The 16,098-nt window shown below is 37.1% G+C and overlaps 1 protein-coding gene across 3 annotated transcripts in view; it reads left to right on the top strand.

Annotated features, from left to right (window-relative positions):
• The window catches only part of LOC138692627 (5-formyltetrahydrofolate cyclo-ligase-like), a 42,425-nt gene that overhangs the window by 20,588 nt on the left and 5,739 nt on the right, over positions 1-16,098 (top strand). For all 3 annotated transcript variants that reach the window (XM_069815679.1, XM_069815680.1, XM_069815678.1), the window contains one exon: positions 2,195-2,328. In XM_069815679.1, coding sequence (XP_069671780.1) covers positions 2,195-2,328 — 134 coding nt within the window. The remainder of the gene's footprint in view (positions 1-2,194; positions 2,329-16,098) is intronic.

Genomic DNA, 16,098 nt, shown 5'->3' with positions numbered 1-16,098 from the left:
GATGGTACATACCTACGGCTCTGTACAGACGACCAGATAGAAGAAGTTCATACAAAAACCCACAGGTTTCACATAACTTAAAACTTGCCTCCAGCCTAATGAGCAAGTGGAAACATCACAAAACAACTGAATATGATGACTCAGAAGAAGGAAAGTGAAATTCCTTCACTTAGTTTTATTCATATTTCCTTAGCGGACATCCGGCAAATTCCACAGCCAACATGCGAGATGTCTGGAGGAAGTTTTCGGTTGATTTCAGTTAAATGAAAGTTAGAGTTCTTCTCACGTCATCTTCACCAAAGGCGATGTTCAACTTTTTACTCGACGTCATTTGTCTGCCTCTGGGATGTGTTTACTCGCTAAACCCGTTACTATAGCAATATTCCCGAAGCTAGCAGATGATTGCTTATTGGGGCATTGCGCAGTCTACTGGTTTTACTTCACTAATTGTTAAGTACTGCCCCACGTGTCAGTTAATATGACCCCTGTTGGATTATGTACGCATTTCGCAATTACACAGTTGTGCCCTGTTGGTGTTTGGAAATATAGCTTATGTAAGTTCAATATGTAACTTCCAACCCAATATGAGAGCATAAATAAGGCTAAACAGTTTATATGTGATTACGTACGTCTTTACTCCGAACTCATAGCTAAACATCGTAAAAAATTTAAATTATGGTTTATTTAACAACGCTCGCAACTGCAGAGGTTATATCAGCGTCGCCGGTGTTTCGGAATTTTGTCCCGCAGGAGTTCTTTTACATGCCAGCAAATCTACTGACATGAGCCTGTCGTATTTAAACACACTTAAATGCCATCGACCTGTGCCGGGATCGAACCCGCAACCTCGAGCATAGAAGGCCAGCGCTATATCAATTACGCTACTGAGGCCGACAAAACATCGTAATTTCTTAAATGGGGAGGAAGGGTGATTTATTGAGAAAGATTTTAGATTCATTCATTTATAGCAGTGGTCGTCAGCACTCGCTGAAATGTGCAAAGGGTAAGCGGAGCCGACCCGTGTGTCCCGTCGTGCAGCAGGGAGAGGTAGAGAGCATTCCCGCTAGCAGCTACGAGTGCACCATGGTGCACTGTGTAAGAGACGCTAGCCCCAGGGTGGTCTGTGCTGACGACCGCTGATTTATAGTTACTGCCCAAGGACAAGTCTTTCACTGCAAACCTAGCAGTCTCCAATCTTTCTTATTTTTCGCCTTCCCATTAGTCTCCACATACGATCCATTATCTTAATATTGTCGTCTATCATCTGATATTTTCTTCTTCTTCTTCTTCTTCTTCTTCTTCTTCTTCTTCTTCTTCAGGTACGAGGATTAAGTTCGCTAGCTTGTTTCATCTTCAAAGTAGGCCTATATATCATCAACCTATCTCGTCCTCGGCTTTCAAATATTTCTCCTTCCCATTGGTATATAGTTAAGAATTTGAATTTGTTTTGGTATCCTATCACCTTCCATCCGTTTTAGATGGAGATACCAATTCTGTTTTTGTTTTTGAGTTCTTTCTGTCAGATTGAAGATATCTAATTGTTCTCTAAATATTAATTTCTCTGACGATACGGCCGTTCAGCAAGCCGTCATGACGTGGTTTAATGGACTTGACGTAGATTTCCTCTGTACCGGCATCGATGCCTTTGTCTACCGTTGTAACAAATGTTTGGACAATCATTATGACTATGTTGAAAAATAATGCGTACCAGTGTCCTACTACTGTGTAGCAGCATATCTGCCTATGAAATAAAGTTTGACCATGAGAGCTCTTGTTACATTACTTTCTGAAGCATCCTTGTACTTCTCTCAGCACACAATCACGAAGAGCTATAACATAGACTGTACCTTTTACCACACTCAAATTGGTTATGAGTTTCTTCATAATGAGAAATGAACCAATAATTTGGCTCATAACACTATTACAAAAAAGAATATAATTCTCCTAATCTTAATCTTGGAAAAGTATCTAAGGGCCGTATTCATAGACATTTTTAGCGCGGGCTTCCGGTGGATGATCAGCGTTTTTCGTATTCATAAACCAGTGTTAGCGATAGGATATGATTTTAATTCTGTACAAGTAACCAGTCGATAGCCGGGGATAGTTTAGCACGCTCGTAGCGCGGGCTAGCGAAATGTCTATGAATAGCACCCTTAGAGACTAATTTTGTTGTTCATGATGAATCTATTTTCAGATATTCAACCAATAGTTCGGATATGGAAATGGTGAGGCTACATTCTCTTCAGGATTTGGAAAACTTGCCGAAAACCAAGTGGAATATCAAGCAACCTCTGGAGTCAGACGAAAGAGAGAACGCCTTGCTGACAGGTCTGTATTGTAGAGTGTATAAGAATTTGTTTAATGTTCCTTTTAAACCAATGAGGCTACAGAGAGACGATGTGCACTTTGTTAATCAGTCATTATCACAAATCCTGGAGGATTTTCCCGGAATCGAACTAGAGTCCCATTGACAAAATGATGTCACTTTTTTTATAAAGTATATAGGCTATATTTACCTTAATTAAAAAATAATATCTCCAATGAGATAACTAAAATAATATTTCTCCCTTGAAAGGTTTAGAAAAATGGTATGAAGAAACGATTTCACTTCCGTAATATCAGCGACTGGGAACAGCCTCTCTCAGAGAACTTCGCTTCTCCCGCTACCTTAGCTGCTGTTGTATGTAGGTACTCATGTTGAATGCTCTGTTTACAATACGAGTTCCCCATCCCTGGATTATATACAGTATACAGTCCAGTTCGATAAGAGAACTATACGTGATGGCAGTGCTATTACCTATAAACTTTGGAAATCTTTTAGAGCAAAAAGGAAGCAAGCGAATTGCCAGTGCATATCCCAAGTAGACTAACAATATTTGCCGGCGCGGGTCTAGATCACTGTTACCAACATATCGCCCTACAATCTCGCTAACTTTTCAACAAAAAGTATCTAAATCTCTCCAAAGTTTGTTAAAAAATCCCCAGAAATGTCGCTAAAAATTAATAATAAATATCACTAAATAAAAATAAGAAAAACATACATATGCGGAGGAAAATATAATTTCCTCGACGTCACCTTCTTCTGCAGAGTCTGGTTGTATTGTTGACGGCTGTGATGTTGAGGTGGAGGGTGTGGAAACAGCTGATCGTGAATACACTGCACTTGATCCAGTCATTGATACTACACTTTCTGGCAAACTGCAAGTGTGGAAATTTTCACCCAAGCGTTTGATCACAATTTTTTTTTTTTGTGAAATCTAACTCTTTTTAAATCTTATATATTAAAACCAGCAAAAACTACAGTCTCATTTGCTTCACACGAACTGTCGGCACAAAATTCCAAAACTCAATTGTCTCGGGTCGGTTCGGAGTGGAAAATCTCCACGTTGCGGGGAAGAACCAAGAATTAACTAGAGCTCGCGACTCGTCACGTGCCAATCAAAGTTGCCACCGTTTATGGCTGTTGGAGCAGTACCATTGAGAGAGAGAGAGACCTAACCCGTGAGAATTATTGAATCAGCATCTTTAAACCCTGATCACTGATCACAAATATACGAGATCATGGCTTTCACATATGAATCATTGGACGACTCAGTCATGCACCCATGCCTCTTCAAAAACTAAGAAGTGCATGACTTCAGTTGAATGTTTTAACAAAAAAAGGAAAAAGTGTAAGAATATAAAAATCAGCATAAAAGTCGCTAATCGTATTTTACAAATTTTGTCGCCGAGACTGATTCAAAATTCCCTAGATTTAGCGACTTATCGCTAATTATGGCAACACTGGTCTAGATCACGTAGAGGTGCAATAAGGAGAACGCTATCCACATGTCTAATCCTGTCTGAACACGGTCTTTATCCATTACAAATGCCACTTGGCCTTGGAAGTTCTTTCAGTTCCTGTCCACGAGGTCGAAAATTGTTGAAAAAATAACATGAGTAACGGTGAATGCATTAATAGCTATAATCTTTGTATCGGCGTGAACATCACAAGTCAAGTTCACTGGATTACTCGGAAGTGAATGTATGTACGAATGCCTTTACGTCCCAACACAACTTAAAGCGTCTGGGCCAACTTCGAGCATCATGCTCATTTACAGTTACAGCGAACACTTTCTGCCAGGGGCCGTTTAAATTCCACATTCTCCTGCATGGAAAAATTTCAGGCGATACATAAAAACATTATGAAGATTGCTTACACTATCGCTTAATGCTTCATGCGTTTAGTAACAGTAGGCATATATTGTTGACGCGTATGTGGCTACAGTGCTAGCGCGCTGGCCTTTCTTCCAGGCGGCCTGAGTTCGATCGCCGGCCAGGCCGTGATGGAATTTGTAGTGGACAAAGACGACGTTGAATAGGGTTTTTCTCGGGTTACTCCCGTTTCCCGTTATGGTAATCACTTAATTTTAACCCTTGTTTTCCCAGTTTTAATACTATATTTCGCTTGGCCTAATATATCTCTGAACCCTCCATTTTAAATCTAAATGCACAAAAAGTTGCGGCCTTAATCTGATGTAACTTTTATAGCGTTATAATAAATCGTTTAGGAATATGTTAAGAGGTGAGACGTAACTTTTATGTGCGTAGTTTTATTACTCACTATTACATATTATGTGGGAAGAAGTTACAGGTATGAGTGCACAGACTTCAGATATAAATTATGATAGCTGAAAGTACATTTATAGTAAACTATTATTTAGATATGATTATTATTATTAAACATACAAAGAAATAATTTATTACAGTTGTATGAACACTTTTTGATAATAAAATTAAAATTAATATAAACAGTTAAAAACCAGACATGTTTCGGAGGAATGCCCCTCCATCTTCAGTGGCAATACCACGACGCAGGTTCAGTTGTTCGACCGCGTGTCGTGGCTTAAAGGAGTCTTTTTTAAGCGACGACACGCGGTCGAACATCTGAACCTGCGTCGTGGTATTGCCACTGAAGATGGAGGGGCATTCCTCCGAAACATGGCTGGATTTTTATCTGATTATATTAATTTTAATTTTATTATCAAAAAATGTTCATACAACTGTAATAAATTATTTCTTTGTATGTTTAATATCTCATTTATGAACACTGTTGAATTTGACCTTACTTGTGTAAATTTAATGATGATGATGATGATGATGATGATTATTATTATTATTATTATTATTATTATTATTATTATTATTATTATTTTTAGAACTAAACGGGTTACATCAGCTCTTTGTTTTTGCGGAAGACGTGACTATGTTGGGAGAAAACCCACAAACTATTAGGGAAAACACGGGAATTTTACTTAAAGCAAGTAAAAAGCTAGGTTTGAAAGTAAATCTCGAAAAGACTAAGTATATGATTATGTCTCGTGACCAGAATATTGTACGAAATGGAAATATAAAAATTGGAAGTTCATTCTTTGAAGAGGTGGAAAAATTCAAATAACTTGGAGCAACAGTAACAAATATAAATGATACTCGGGAGGAAATTAAAGGCGGAAAAAATATGGGAAATGCGTGTTATTATTCGGTTGAGAATCTTTCTTTATCCAGTCTCTTCTAAAAAAATTTGAAAATTAGAATTTATAAAAACAATTATATTACCGATTGTTCTGTATGGTTGTGAAACTTGGACTCTCACTTTGAGAGAGGGTGTTTGAGAATAAGGTGCTTGGGAAAATATTTGGCGCTAAGAGGGATGAAGTTACAAGAGAATGGAGAAAGTTACACAAGGCAGAACTGCATGCATTCTATTCTTTACCTGACATAATTAGGAACATTAAATCCAGAAGTTTTAGATGGGCAGGGCATGTAACACGTATGGGCTAATCCAGAAATGCATATACAGTGTTAGTTGGGAGGCCGAAGCGAAGATGGGAGGATAATATTAAAATGAATTTGAGGGAGGTAGGATATGATGGTAGGGACTCAGGATAGGAACCGATGGCGGGCTTATGTGAAGGCGGCAATGAACCTCCGAGTTCCTTAAAAGCCATAAGTAAGTATTATTTGCAAGTAACCATTTCACCTAAAGTATATCCCCGCAATGGCCGAGTGGTTAAACCTTCAGATTGTCACGCAGGCGGTCCAAGTCCGAGTACCGGTAAGTCCTGGGATTTTTTACGGAAAAAAAAAAAAAAAAAACATTTTGAAAGAGGAGTGCACTATGTAGCCTAATGTTACATTACGTTAGTTAATATCTTTCTCTCCAGAAAATTGAGCATAAAATAGAAGACTGACGATATGCTTCGTTACAATTCCAGAGGTAATCATTTTCTTTACTAATATGAACTCCTTCAAATTATGACCTAAATATACCATGCGTGGCCTGATAGAGATTGACAATCTATCTGGTGGCAGTAATTGATATTTAACTCGATCTGAAACTGTTGGAAAAACACAAGGGCATACAAGGAGAATGAGGGGAATACAAGAAGAACGGAGGGAATGCAAGGAGATCAAGAGGAATATAAGGACATCAAAGAGAATATGTGGAGATCAAGGGGAATACTTTGAGATCAAGGAAAAAGCAGGGAGAACAAGAGAAATACAAGGAGAAAGAGTGAAAAAAAAAAAACTAAGGGAATACAAGGCTAACATGGGGAACATATGGAAGAAAAGGGAAATGCAAGGACTGCCGTTCATACTGATTTTCCGGTAGCGGCAGGAGATCGGCACTTTCGCACTCACATATAATTCTATGTAAAGATATGCAGCAAAATAAAGCTATGCACCTGTTGATTTTTTTTTATATCAGGGATGTTGAAAAACTTGTATTTCAGTGAAAATGCCAAAAATCGATATATTACTTAAAAATAATATAATGATAAAGTAAAATTGATAGGATTCTCTTTCCCTCGACTGCGTAAGTCAAACAGACAAAATGCCTCTGTCGGTATTCGACTCGTAGCTCTTCCGACCCGTGTTGCTATAACCGGCTCAGCGGTGAAAACGCGAATGCTAATCCGCATCTGTGTGCAATGCGGTGTGACCACCTGAAATATAATTTATTGCTGCGATATCTCGTATGCGTGAGCTCGTAATGAAGCGGTATCGCTCTTCCCTCAAACAGCAGCGACGCTGGTATTAGACTGTGCAGCGTGCAGCTAATCAACGCCGCGCCGCGGGATTTACGAGACATTGCGGTTCATCAAGGGAACACTCGAAATTACAACGCGAACGTTAATTGATACAGATGAAGACGGGAGGACATATTCATCCCCAGTTAAGCAGGGCCTCAGAAAAAAAAACAAATCGATGGCCCAGAACCAGACTGTTCCAAGTCCATTTTACTATTTTTTTTTTTCAGGAGAGCTATTTTAAGCTCCTGACATTCAAAGCTTCATGAAACAATTTGGAATAGCTTCATATCAACCTTATTGAGAGGAATATTTACAATTTTGTTTGATTCATATATGCTGACAAGAACTGGAACACAATGAAACACAGATTTCTTTCTTATAAAAAGTTGGACTTACAACAGTCTGGTTTTCAGCCATCTCTTACAATGGAAATACAGCAAAGGCCTCTTCAGTTCTAAGCGGTATTCAGAGCATAAAATAGCCGGTTGCAAATATGCATCCCAAAGCACTTGGTGTCACCTTTACACTAGTACTCCTTTTATTTTATTACAGGAAGCATAAGAGGAAATTCTGATACTTTGAAAAAATTTGTAAGTTTCGAGTTTTGCCCGGCAGTAAACATTTTAAATACCGGTAAATAAAGAAAAATTTAGACAGCCACTTCTGAAACTAGATTAAGCTAGGCAAGCGTGTTGAAAATTGACTATTGGGCTATTCCATCTCAAATCGACCGAAATGTAGAGAAAATTGACCTTGCAATTTTTAAATACAATGAAACTTTTTCTGTCCGTAGACAACTGTGATATAATGCTTTGTGCAAAGTTTGAGGCATCAGAACTTAATAGTGTTTAAGTTAATAATATTAAAATTTATCGTATTTTCATAAAATTAGCAACTTTAAACTGTTGTGGCTCCGAAACCCTCTCACCCAATGATCAAAATCATGGTTTATTTTGATGCTGAGAAATTAAAGTTTATATTGACATGTAAACAGTTTTTCTTACTTTTTATGGAAATGGAGAAATTTAGATTTTTCTTCATTAAGACGCCTTTGGCCACGAAAAAAATATTTTTAAAATATATGGTTAGTTTTCGCATTTAAAGTGCAAATAAACACACATTTTTACTGGTGGTACGTTGATATGAAAGTATTGAAAATATCAAATAAGAAAATAAATAGTACGCGAGTGAACTAACCAGCTGACTGTGAGGCGGGAGATAGTCGAGGGAAGCAAGGCCAGTAGACATAAACACGTGATGTGTCGTCTAGCAGTCATGGCTGTGCTAGCGTATCACAGGTTTTCATTAACACAAGAGTAAAATGACGCCCAACGCTCGCTTATCTTCAGCTCTCGACCAGTGCGTGCGGTACTGCGCCGTTAAAGTCTAGGCGTGTGAAAATAATCTATTTAATACCCTCGAAACTTATTGCCGAGCCACTAAGCAAACATTGCCGAATCCCTCTTAATAATGCAAGGTTTTTTCTCAATATTTTTTTACATTTTTACAAATGGCCAAAAAGCCTAAAAGCAAGTAAAATCAGATTATCTGTCTGTGTACAATAAAAATAATGATTACTTCTTAACATGACGTACCAAATATCAGCTTCAAAATAAGCTCTTGTTCAATTTTCTGCAGTAAATGGTTCCAGAGTTCTGAGCGCTGAAAGAGGCTTGTTTTATAAAATACCCTAAATTTGTCGCTCAATAATACGAAAACCGTTTGACTTTCGATAGTATATTTTTCAAAATGCACTCCCCTCAGCACCTTGTATAAGTAGGGAAAAAGTTAGAGTATAAAAATGCGAGGTTTTTTACTGATCGATTTCATATGGAATAGCCCATTATACGATAAGGTCCGAATTAACAATAGTGTGAAAAGTATTTTTAACGCTAGTGCGAGAAGTAATTTTAACACTGACTTTCAACTGTTTTCGCTGATTGTAACCGTCTCCTACAGGTCTGGGGCCTATTCCACAAATGTATGGTGTTGTACATCAGAAATTACTGGTGAAAGATGTTGTAAAATATGGAGTTGTATCTTTCTGTTCCACGAAAGAATTCAAGAGTGTGGCCCCAAAACTCGCCAGTCCATTTATAAATTTTTATGATTTATACAGGCATATTATTTTTTATATCTCTATCATTATATTTTAAGCTTTTCTACCAAAACAGCGCCAATCCTTGTCTAAAAGTTTGCGTTATTGTGCATGTTACTTGAAAACTCGCTCAGTCCGTAGACCGGTGGATTAAAAAAAACTAGTCCAATCCTTTCATAAAAGTGAACTGAACCGGGCATCGGAAACTGCACACCAAAATTTTCTACCTGGATTTTGATCATATAGGAACTGCACACTAACATTTTCTACCTGGATTACGGCCATACGGAAACTGCACACCAAAGTATTTTCTGCCTGCTTTGCCAATACTAGCCTATAGATAGTTTTAATTTACCAAACTGTTTTAATTTTGTTCGAAATGGAGCGTCTGTTTACATCTGAAAGTGATCGGGGTAATTTAGTACTGGTATATGACGAATGTAAATTTTATAAAGCCAAGGAATTGAAGAACTATGAAGTAATGTGGAGGTGTTTTGTGTTAGAAGATGCAATGCGAAAATTTATAGCTTGCTGAACAATATGGAAGTTATTAGAGAACGCGGTAGGCATAACATGTGGTGAACATTAGTATATTAAATCGCCAAATAATTAATATACCTACGAAAAGAGAAGCCATCGATGTTGTTAATAGTAAGTCATCAAAAATATTTCATGCTGTTTGTCAAATCTTGCCTACAGAAAACCTAAAAGTGCGTGACATATCTCGAATAAAAGGTAACTTATATAAATCGTGGAGGAAACTTCAACTTATTCTATCTAACTCGCAACCCGAAGTTCATGACAGACTGAGTCATTTAAACTTTATTACTAAACGAAGCGAAGATTTCGTTCTTTTCAATAACAAGAAGTCGGGGATTTCTTCGCTATGGAACTAGTTGAGGTAAAACCGATAGGTTTTAGACTTCAGATTATTTAGCCTACTAGAAACGTACATCTCCGAAGATGCAATTTTCTCTCCTACTGCCCTGACTGCATCGACCTCTTGTACAACAAATGGCTGTGAATCATTTCACAAGCATTTTAATTTCAGTTTTTACAGCAGTAATCTTTCATTGCATAAATTCGTGAATCAACTTTTGGGCATACAAACTGAGACTTGTATTATTAAACTGAAAAGCACTGAAGGAAGTAACCGAAGTTTCAATGTAAAGTAAGCCAAATGCAAAAAATTTTGTAAATTGTGCAGTTTCCGGGTAAGATTAGTAAAACCCTCGTGAATCAGTGTGCAATATCCGGATTAGTGGGTCCCTCGAAAAGCGGTGTGCAGTTTCCGGATCAAAGTGTGCAGTTTCCATCAACTCAACTGAACGCGTTTTGGGATCACGCTCTTCAATTAAAATATTTTGTATATTACAAAAAATCGCTACAAGTGACATTATATCAATAAACATACTACGTTATAGCACGAAACAGCTGTTTATCTTCATATTTCATTCCTCGAATTAGGTTATGTTTGTCTCAATCGTAATGTATTATGTTAAGGTAGGTTTATACGCCGAAAATTTGTAGTACTTTAATATTTCTATGAATTTTGTAACCCTGCAATGTTATTCATCTTTGATAATGAAAAATTACGTCATTATTATCATGCTCTGCGATTCCCGCTTAATGATCCCGTATTAGTCAATAATGATAGTCTAATAACGATCTTCAAAATTTGAATGGTGTCAAAGAAGAAGAAATTATCCTTTTGAAGGAAATGGAAGCAAGAAAAGATATTCTAGATCACGTAGTTACCAAAATATATCTTAATATTATGAAATAAATATATTTAAATAGCACTAGTACATTGTGTATTAGTCTCCTTGGTAAAAAATACTCGAGAATTCACTAGTAAGTTAACAAATACTTTTGTGAAACACAATCATGAAACTTCACTGGTAATTTGTAAGTATGGACTGGTGAAAACTCTTTTGTGGAACAGAAACTGTAACATTTATACTACTTACTAGAGAACTTACTTGTAATATACAACATATCTTTGTGGAATAGGCCCCAAATGCCACACGGCAGCAATCGCAACCGATGAATACACAGCGGTTCAAAGCGAGGCCTACTTCCCGGTTTTGCAAGCTAACTATAACGGCTGGAAGAATCATCGTGTTAAAAAGTTACCTCGTGTCGGTTGGATGACTGTTCACCTCTGCTGAGGCATGTGGACATGAGTTCAATAGTCTCCTGATAGGCTTTAGCCCTCTATGAGCTGTCGCGCAACAGACTTGTTTTTGTGTGTGTGTTTTTTTTTACGTTACTAAAATTAATTTAAACATTGACATTGTAGCAATGTAAACTTATACATCACTGTCAATTTACTAAGGATAGATATTAAAGTTACTACGTTATGAAAATTTTAAAGAGTTTTCTAGTTCTAGTTAAAAGTTTTTATTGAATACAAAATTTATAGTCATACTAAGGATGACTTGACCATGATTATCAACCTAAATTATACAAATCAATTTGGGGTTTCGTCAAAATGAAATATGAGCTCCATTCAAGGTGTCCGTGACTCTCAAAAGATTGGGGATCACTGGTCTAAACTAAAGAGTATGACATAGAAATTGTCATTGTTGGCCCTCGCATAGAAAAAGTTAATTTCAGTAGAATATTGCAGAATATTTGTCGACAGCCTACTTATGTAGTCATGCAGCGAGGATATTTCCCATCTCAGAAAGAAAAGACATTTTCCCTTGGCAGCAGGGTTGCCAGGTGTCCCGAATTGGCGGGACATGTCCCGATTTTCATATAAAAGTCCCGAGTCCCGCTTCGATTCGTTAGTTACCTAGTAACTATTTTGTTCTAGGCCTAAATAATTACAACAAATTTAAATTAATTTTCTTAACAATGTAGGTTTTCGTATTGGAAAAAAAAAAAACTAATATTTTGGCAAGTGTAAGGTTTGTAAGAGCTAATTCAGTGGTGAATATATTTCTAAACATATAAAAAGATACGTTCATTCCAAATGCATGGCAAAGAGAATGGAAAAAAGCTTGTTGAAAATGCTGAAGTCCAGTAATAAATATGTATGAAACTCAGAAAATGTATACTGCACGGTATGTTAAATTATGGGTTTCGAGCAGTACTATGGCAAGTCACAAAATAAATATGAATTCAGGTTTCAATAAATTTTATGTTATTGTTACCAATTAATAAACATTGAAATTTAAATATTTTGTCACATCTGGTGCCATTTTTTGGAAATTGTGCTTTACTTACTTACTGGCTTTTAAGGAACCCGGAAGTTCATTGCCGCCCTTACATAAGCCCGTCATTGGTCCCTATCCTGAGCAAGATTAATCCACTCTCTATCATCATATCCCATCTCCCCCAAATCAATTTTAATATTATCTTCCCATCTACGTCTCGGCTTCCCCGAAGGTCTTTTTCCCTCCGGCCTTCCAACTAACACTCTATATGCAATTCTGGATTCGCCCATACGTGGTACATGACCTACCCATCTCAAACGTCTGGATTTAATGTTCCTAATTATGCCAGGTGAAGAATACAATGCGTGCAGTTCTCTGTTGTGTAACTTTCTCCATTCTTCTGTAACTTCATCCCTCTTAGCCACAAATATTTTCCTAAGCGCCTTATTCTCAAACACCCTTAACCTATGTTCCTCTCTCAAAGTGAGAGTGTGAGTTTCACAACCATAAAGAACAACTGGTAATATAACTGTTTTATAAATTCTAATTTTCAGATTTTTTGACAACAGACTGGATGATAAAGGCTTCTCAACCGAATAATAACAGGCATTTCCCATATTTATTCTGTGTGTAATTTCCTCCCGAGTCTCATTTATATTTGTTACTGTTGCTTCCAGATATTTGAATTTTTCCACCTCTTCATAGGACAAATTTCCAATTTTTATATTTCCATTTCGTACAATATTCTGGTCACGAGACATAAACATATACTTCGTCTTTTCGGGATTTACTTCCAAACCTATCCTTTACTTGCTTCAAGTAAAATTCCCGTGTTTTCCCTAATTGTTTGTGGGAAATCTATGAAATAGAACTACTATTAAGTCATTAAGTTAATAATTTGGCATAACATATTATTGCCACAAGCCCTTCAGAAAGACGCCAGAGAAACGTGATGTAAATTACAGCTAGATAAATATTATTTTGTATTGGAAACATACATTTACAATATGTATTTTAAATTAAATTTTCAATTTTGAGATTCATATTAGTTTCTTCAACTGTACGTAAAAGGATATTTTTTTTATTTTTTTTATTTTTTTTTATTTATTTATTTATTATTATTTTTTTTTTGTAGTCATGAAAATGTCAACTCTGCCCATATTCAAACCATTCGTTCCTTAAAACAAAACGTAAGTACTGTATATTATGATGAAAAAAGAATGTCCCTCTTTGGTAGATCTAAAATCTGGCAACCCTGCTTGGCAGTCAAGATTTACTTAACTTCCTCCGCAGAGAAATTCCCATAATTTGAAAATAATTGTTAGATAAAGATCCGGTTGGAATCAGGTTATTTTTAAACGCATCATTCATTGCCTTCCGTTTCTTTCATTCCCAGTTCTTTGTTAGTTTCCTTACATATAGTAGCTTTGAAGAAGCCATAGTCTTCTAACTACTCATTATTCTACCATTCTTTTATAAATCTACGCAGAGTTGTAAATTAATGACGCCATAAACAGCCACCAGCACAGGGGATCGTAAACAATCCACACCAGCGAGTGTTTTTCAATTACCCCACAATCACTTCCTGCTCGTTCGAGCGTTGTTCCCACTAGACTTAAGAATCGATCAATCGACCAATCTCGAACCGGTGAGAGTAAACAGAGACAGACAGAGAGAATTAATGTGGGTCATGTCGAGGCGGCGTGGCGCGGCGCTGGAACAAGATATTATATAAAAGATCTAAATATTACATTTCCTTTACGAGGTCTGAACTGACCTCGCGGTTCCAATTGGCAGATGTGCCTCTACATGTATCGCCTGTCCCTGTGTGGTTGTACAAGCAGGTAGAAAGTAGCTCGTGTTGCGAGAAAACTAACTTACGCAACAAAACGTTAAACGTTGATTCCGCTAAGTATATCGTTTTATACGGGTGTACAAGATACCTGAGAAATTCTTCGACACATGTTGAATACGAACCTTGTTTAAAGAAGCTTATGCGTTAATAATAATTCATGCTCGACCATGCCGAAATGTAGTAATTATACACCTGGTAGCAGTCCTTTAATGCACGTCATTAAAGTACATCTACTCATTAAAGTACAGGTGTTTTCAGCCAATGACAACTCAGCTTACAGGTGTTTAGCCAATGACAAGTCAGCTTTGTACCGTTATAAAGCCGCAATTATCGATTATTCTCGGATATGCAATCGAAAGAGAATTAACAAAAAGTCACGGAGGCTGGAAATCCAATACTGTCGCAGAAGGTTATATTCTGTTACTATAATAATTAGCGTTAATTGTAAATAATATTCAAATAAATTCAATTTGTCATCTCGTTTTTCAATGTCGAATTCAATAATCAAGGTTATACCAAGTTTAACGGGATTACATCAAGGTCAATGACATTATTGTTCCTCGGAAAAAAAATCAATACTTTCGCGTCTGCGCACATCTCACAATTCACGACCTAGAACAAGGTCACTTCCGATCTTGTCAGATAGAAATAAAATGTATACATCTGAATAATTTCAAGTTAGAAATATGGTCGAGCATAAAAAGTCGTATGAAACTCGCCTATAGTGGTAATTAAGAAGCTCGTATGAAAATTATGAAACTCGCTTGCGCTCGTTTCATAAACATCCATACTCGCTTCTTAATTACTATCATTATAGGTTCGTTGCATAATGTACTGTTTCACATTTGACGAGTTAATTACACATAATGATCCAAAAGTTCCGCAACTTAAGCGGATTACGATTATCGTCAATGGAAGCGTACACGGAATTTTTGTTCCAGGTCATGTTTTCCGATGAAGCTATTTTTTTACGTGAATAGATCTATAAGTTCAGTCAAGTACGAGGGTGCCATCCCAGAAATCCGACCGACACATCTTCAGACCTGCTTCGTCGCGCCCGTAATTTCTAAACCACATGGCATATTCCAATGAAGTAAGCACGATCTACAGATGAGGGATCAATGTATCCAACGTGACCTAGAGTTTGAGCTGGTGGCGTCATCTAGCGATACTCGGGAAGGAGGAAGTTGAAAGACTAACGGTAGGTCGCGCGGCAGACGAAACAGTTCAACTCGAGAATTGGCAGCGATAGAACGTTCGTAGAGATGTCAAACGATTCGTAACTAAAGGCTACAATCTGAATTGAGCACCAATCGGCAGTGGACAAGTTAAACTGGAAAAATTTGCGAATGAAGTTGAGTGAGAGAACATTCACAATGTCGAGACGTAGGCCTATGTAGCGCAAATAGGAGTTGGCGTATAAGTAACGGGAAGCAAACGATAGGTACGATGGTTACTGTAGCAACCGATATGTTTACTAGCGCCCAGGTCTGATACAGTTATGCTGACTGACGGAAAATATTAACATGCTTTGTGGCTAGTGATTCTCCTTCGTTATATCTGTAGATTCCCCACTTCAATTTTACAGCGCATTTACAGCTCGGTGAATCACCCATACTCATAGTAAGTATGGAGATATACGCTGTATTGATGGTGACCTATGAACCTTTTGTGTAGTTTTCGGATAAAATTTATCTATAAATGCTTATCCGTTACAAATTGCACATATACAGTTTTTGTGTGATTGTGCAATACAAAAATATGTTGTGTAATGGTAGCTATTTGAGCATTTATTACTTCATCTACCCATCACGATAAGTGGTGACTGATAACAATCAATGCAATTATAACACTTACTAAAATCAGTAAGCTAAAAATTGTTTAATAAGAGCAAAATTAAAAAAAAAA

Source organism: Periplaneta americana, chromosome 17 (assembly GCF_040183065.1).
Source record: "Periplaneta americana isolate PAMFEO1 chromosome 17, P.americana_PAMFEO1_priV1, whole genome shotgun sequence".
NCBI classification, from domain to species: domain Eukaryota; kingdom Metazoa; phylum Arthropoda; class Insecta; order Blattodea; family Blattidae; genus Periplaneta; species Periplaneta americana.
This window is presented reverse-complemented; position numbering and strand designations above follow the sequence as displayed.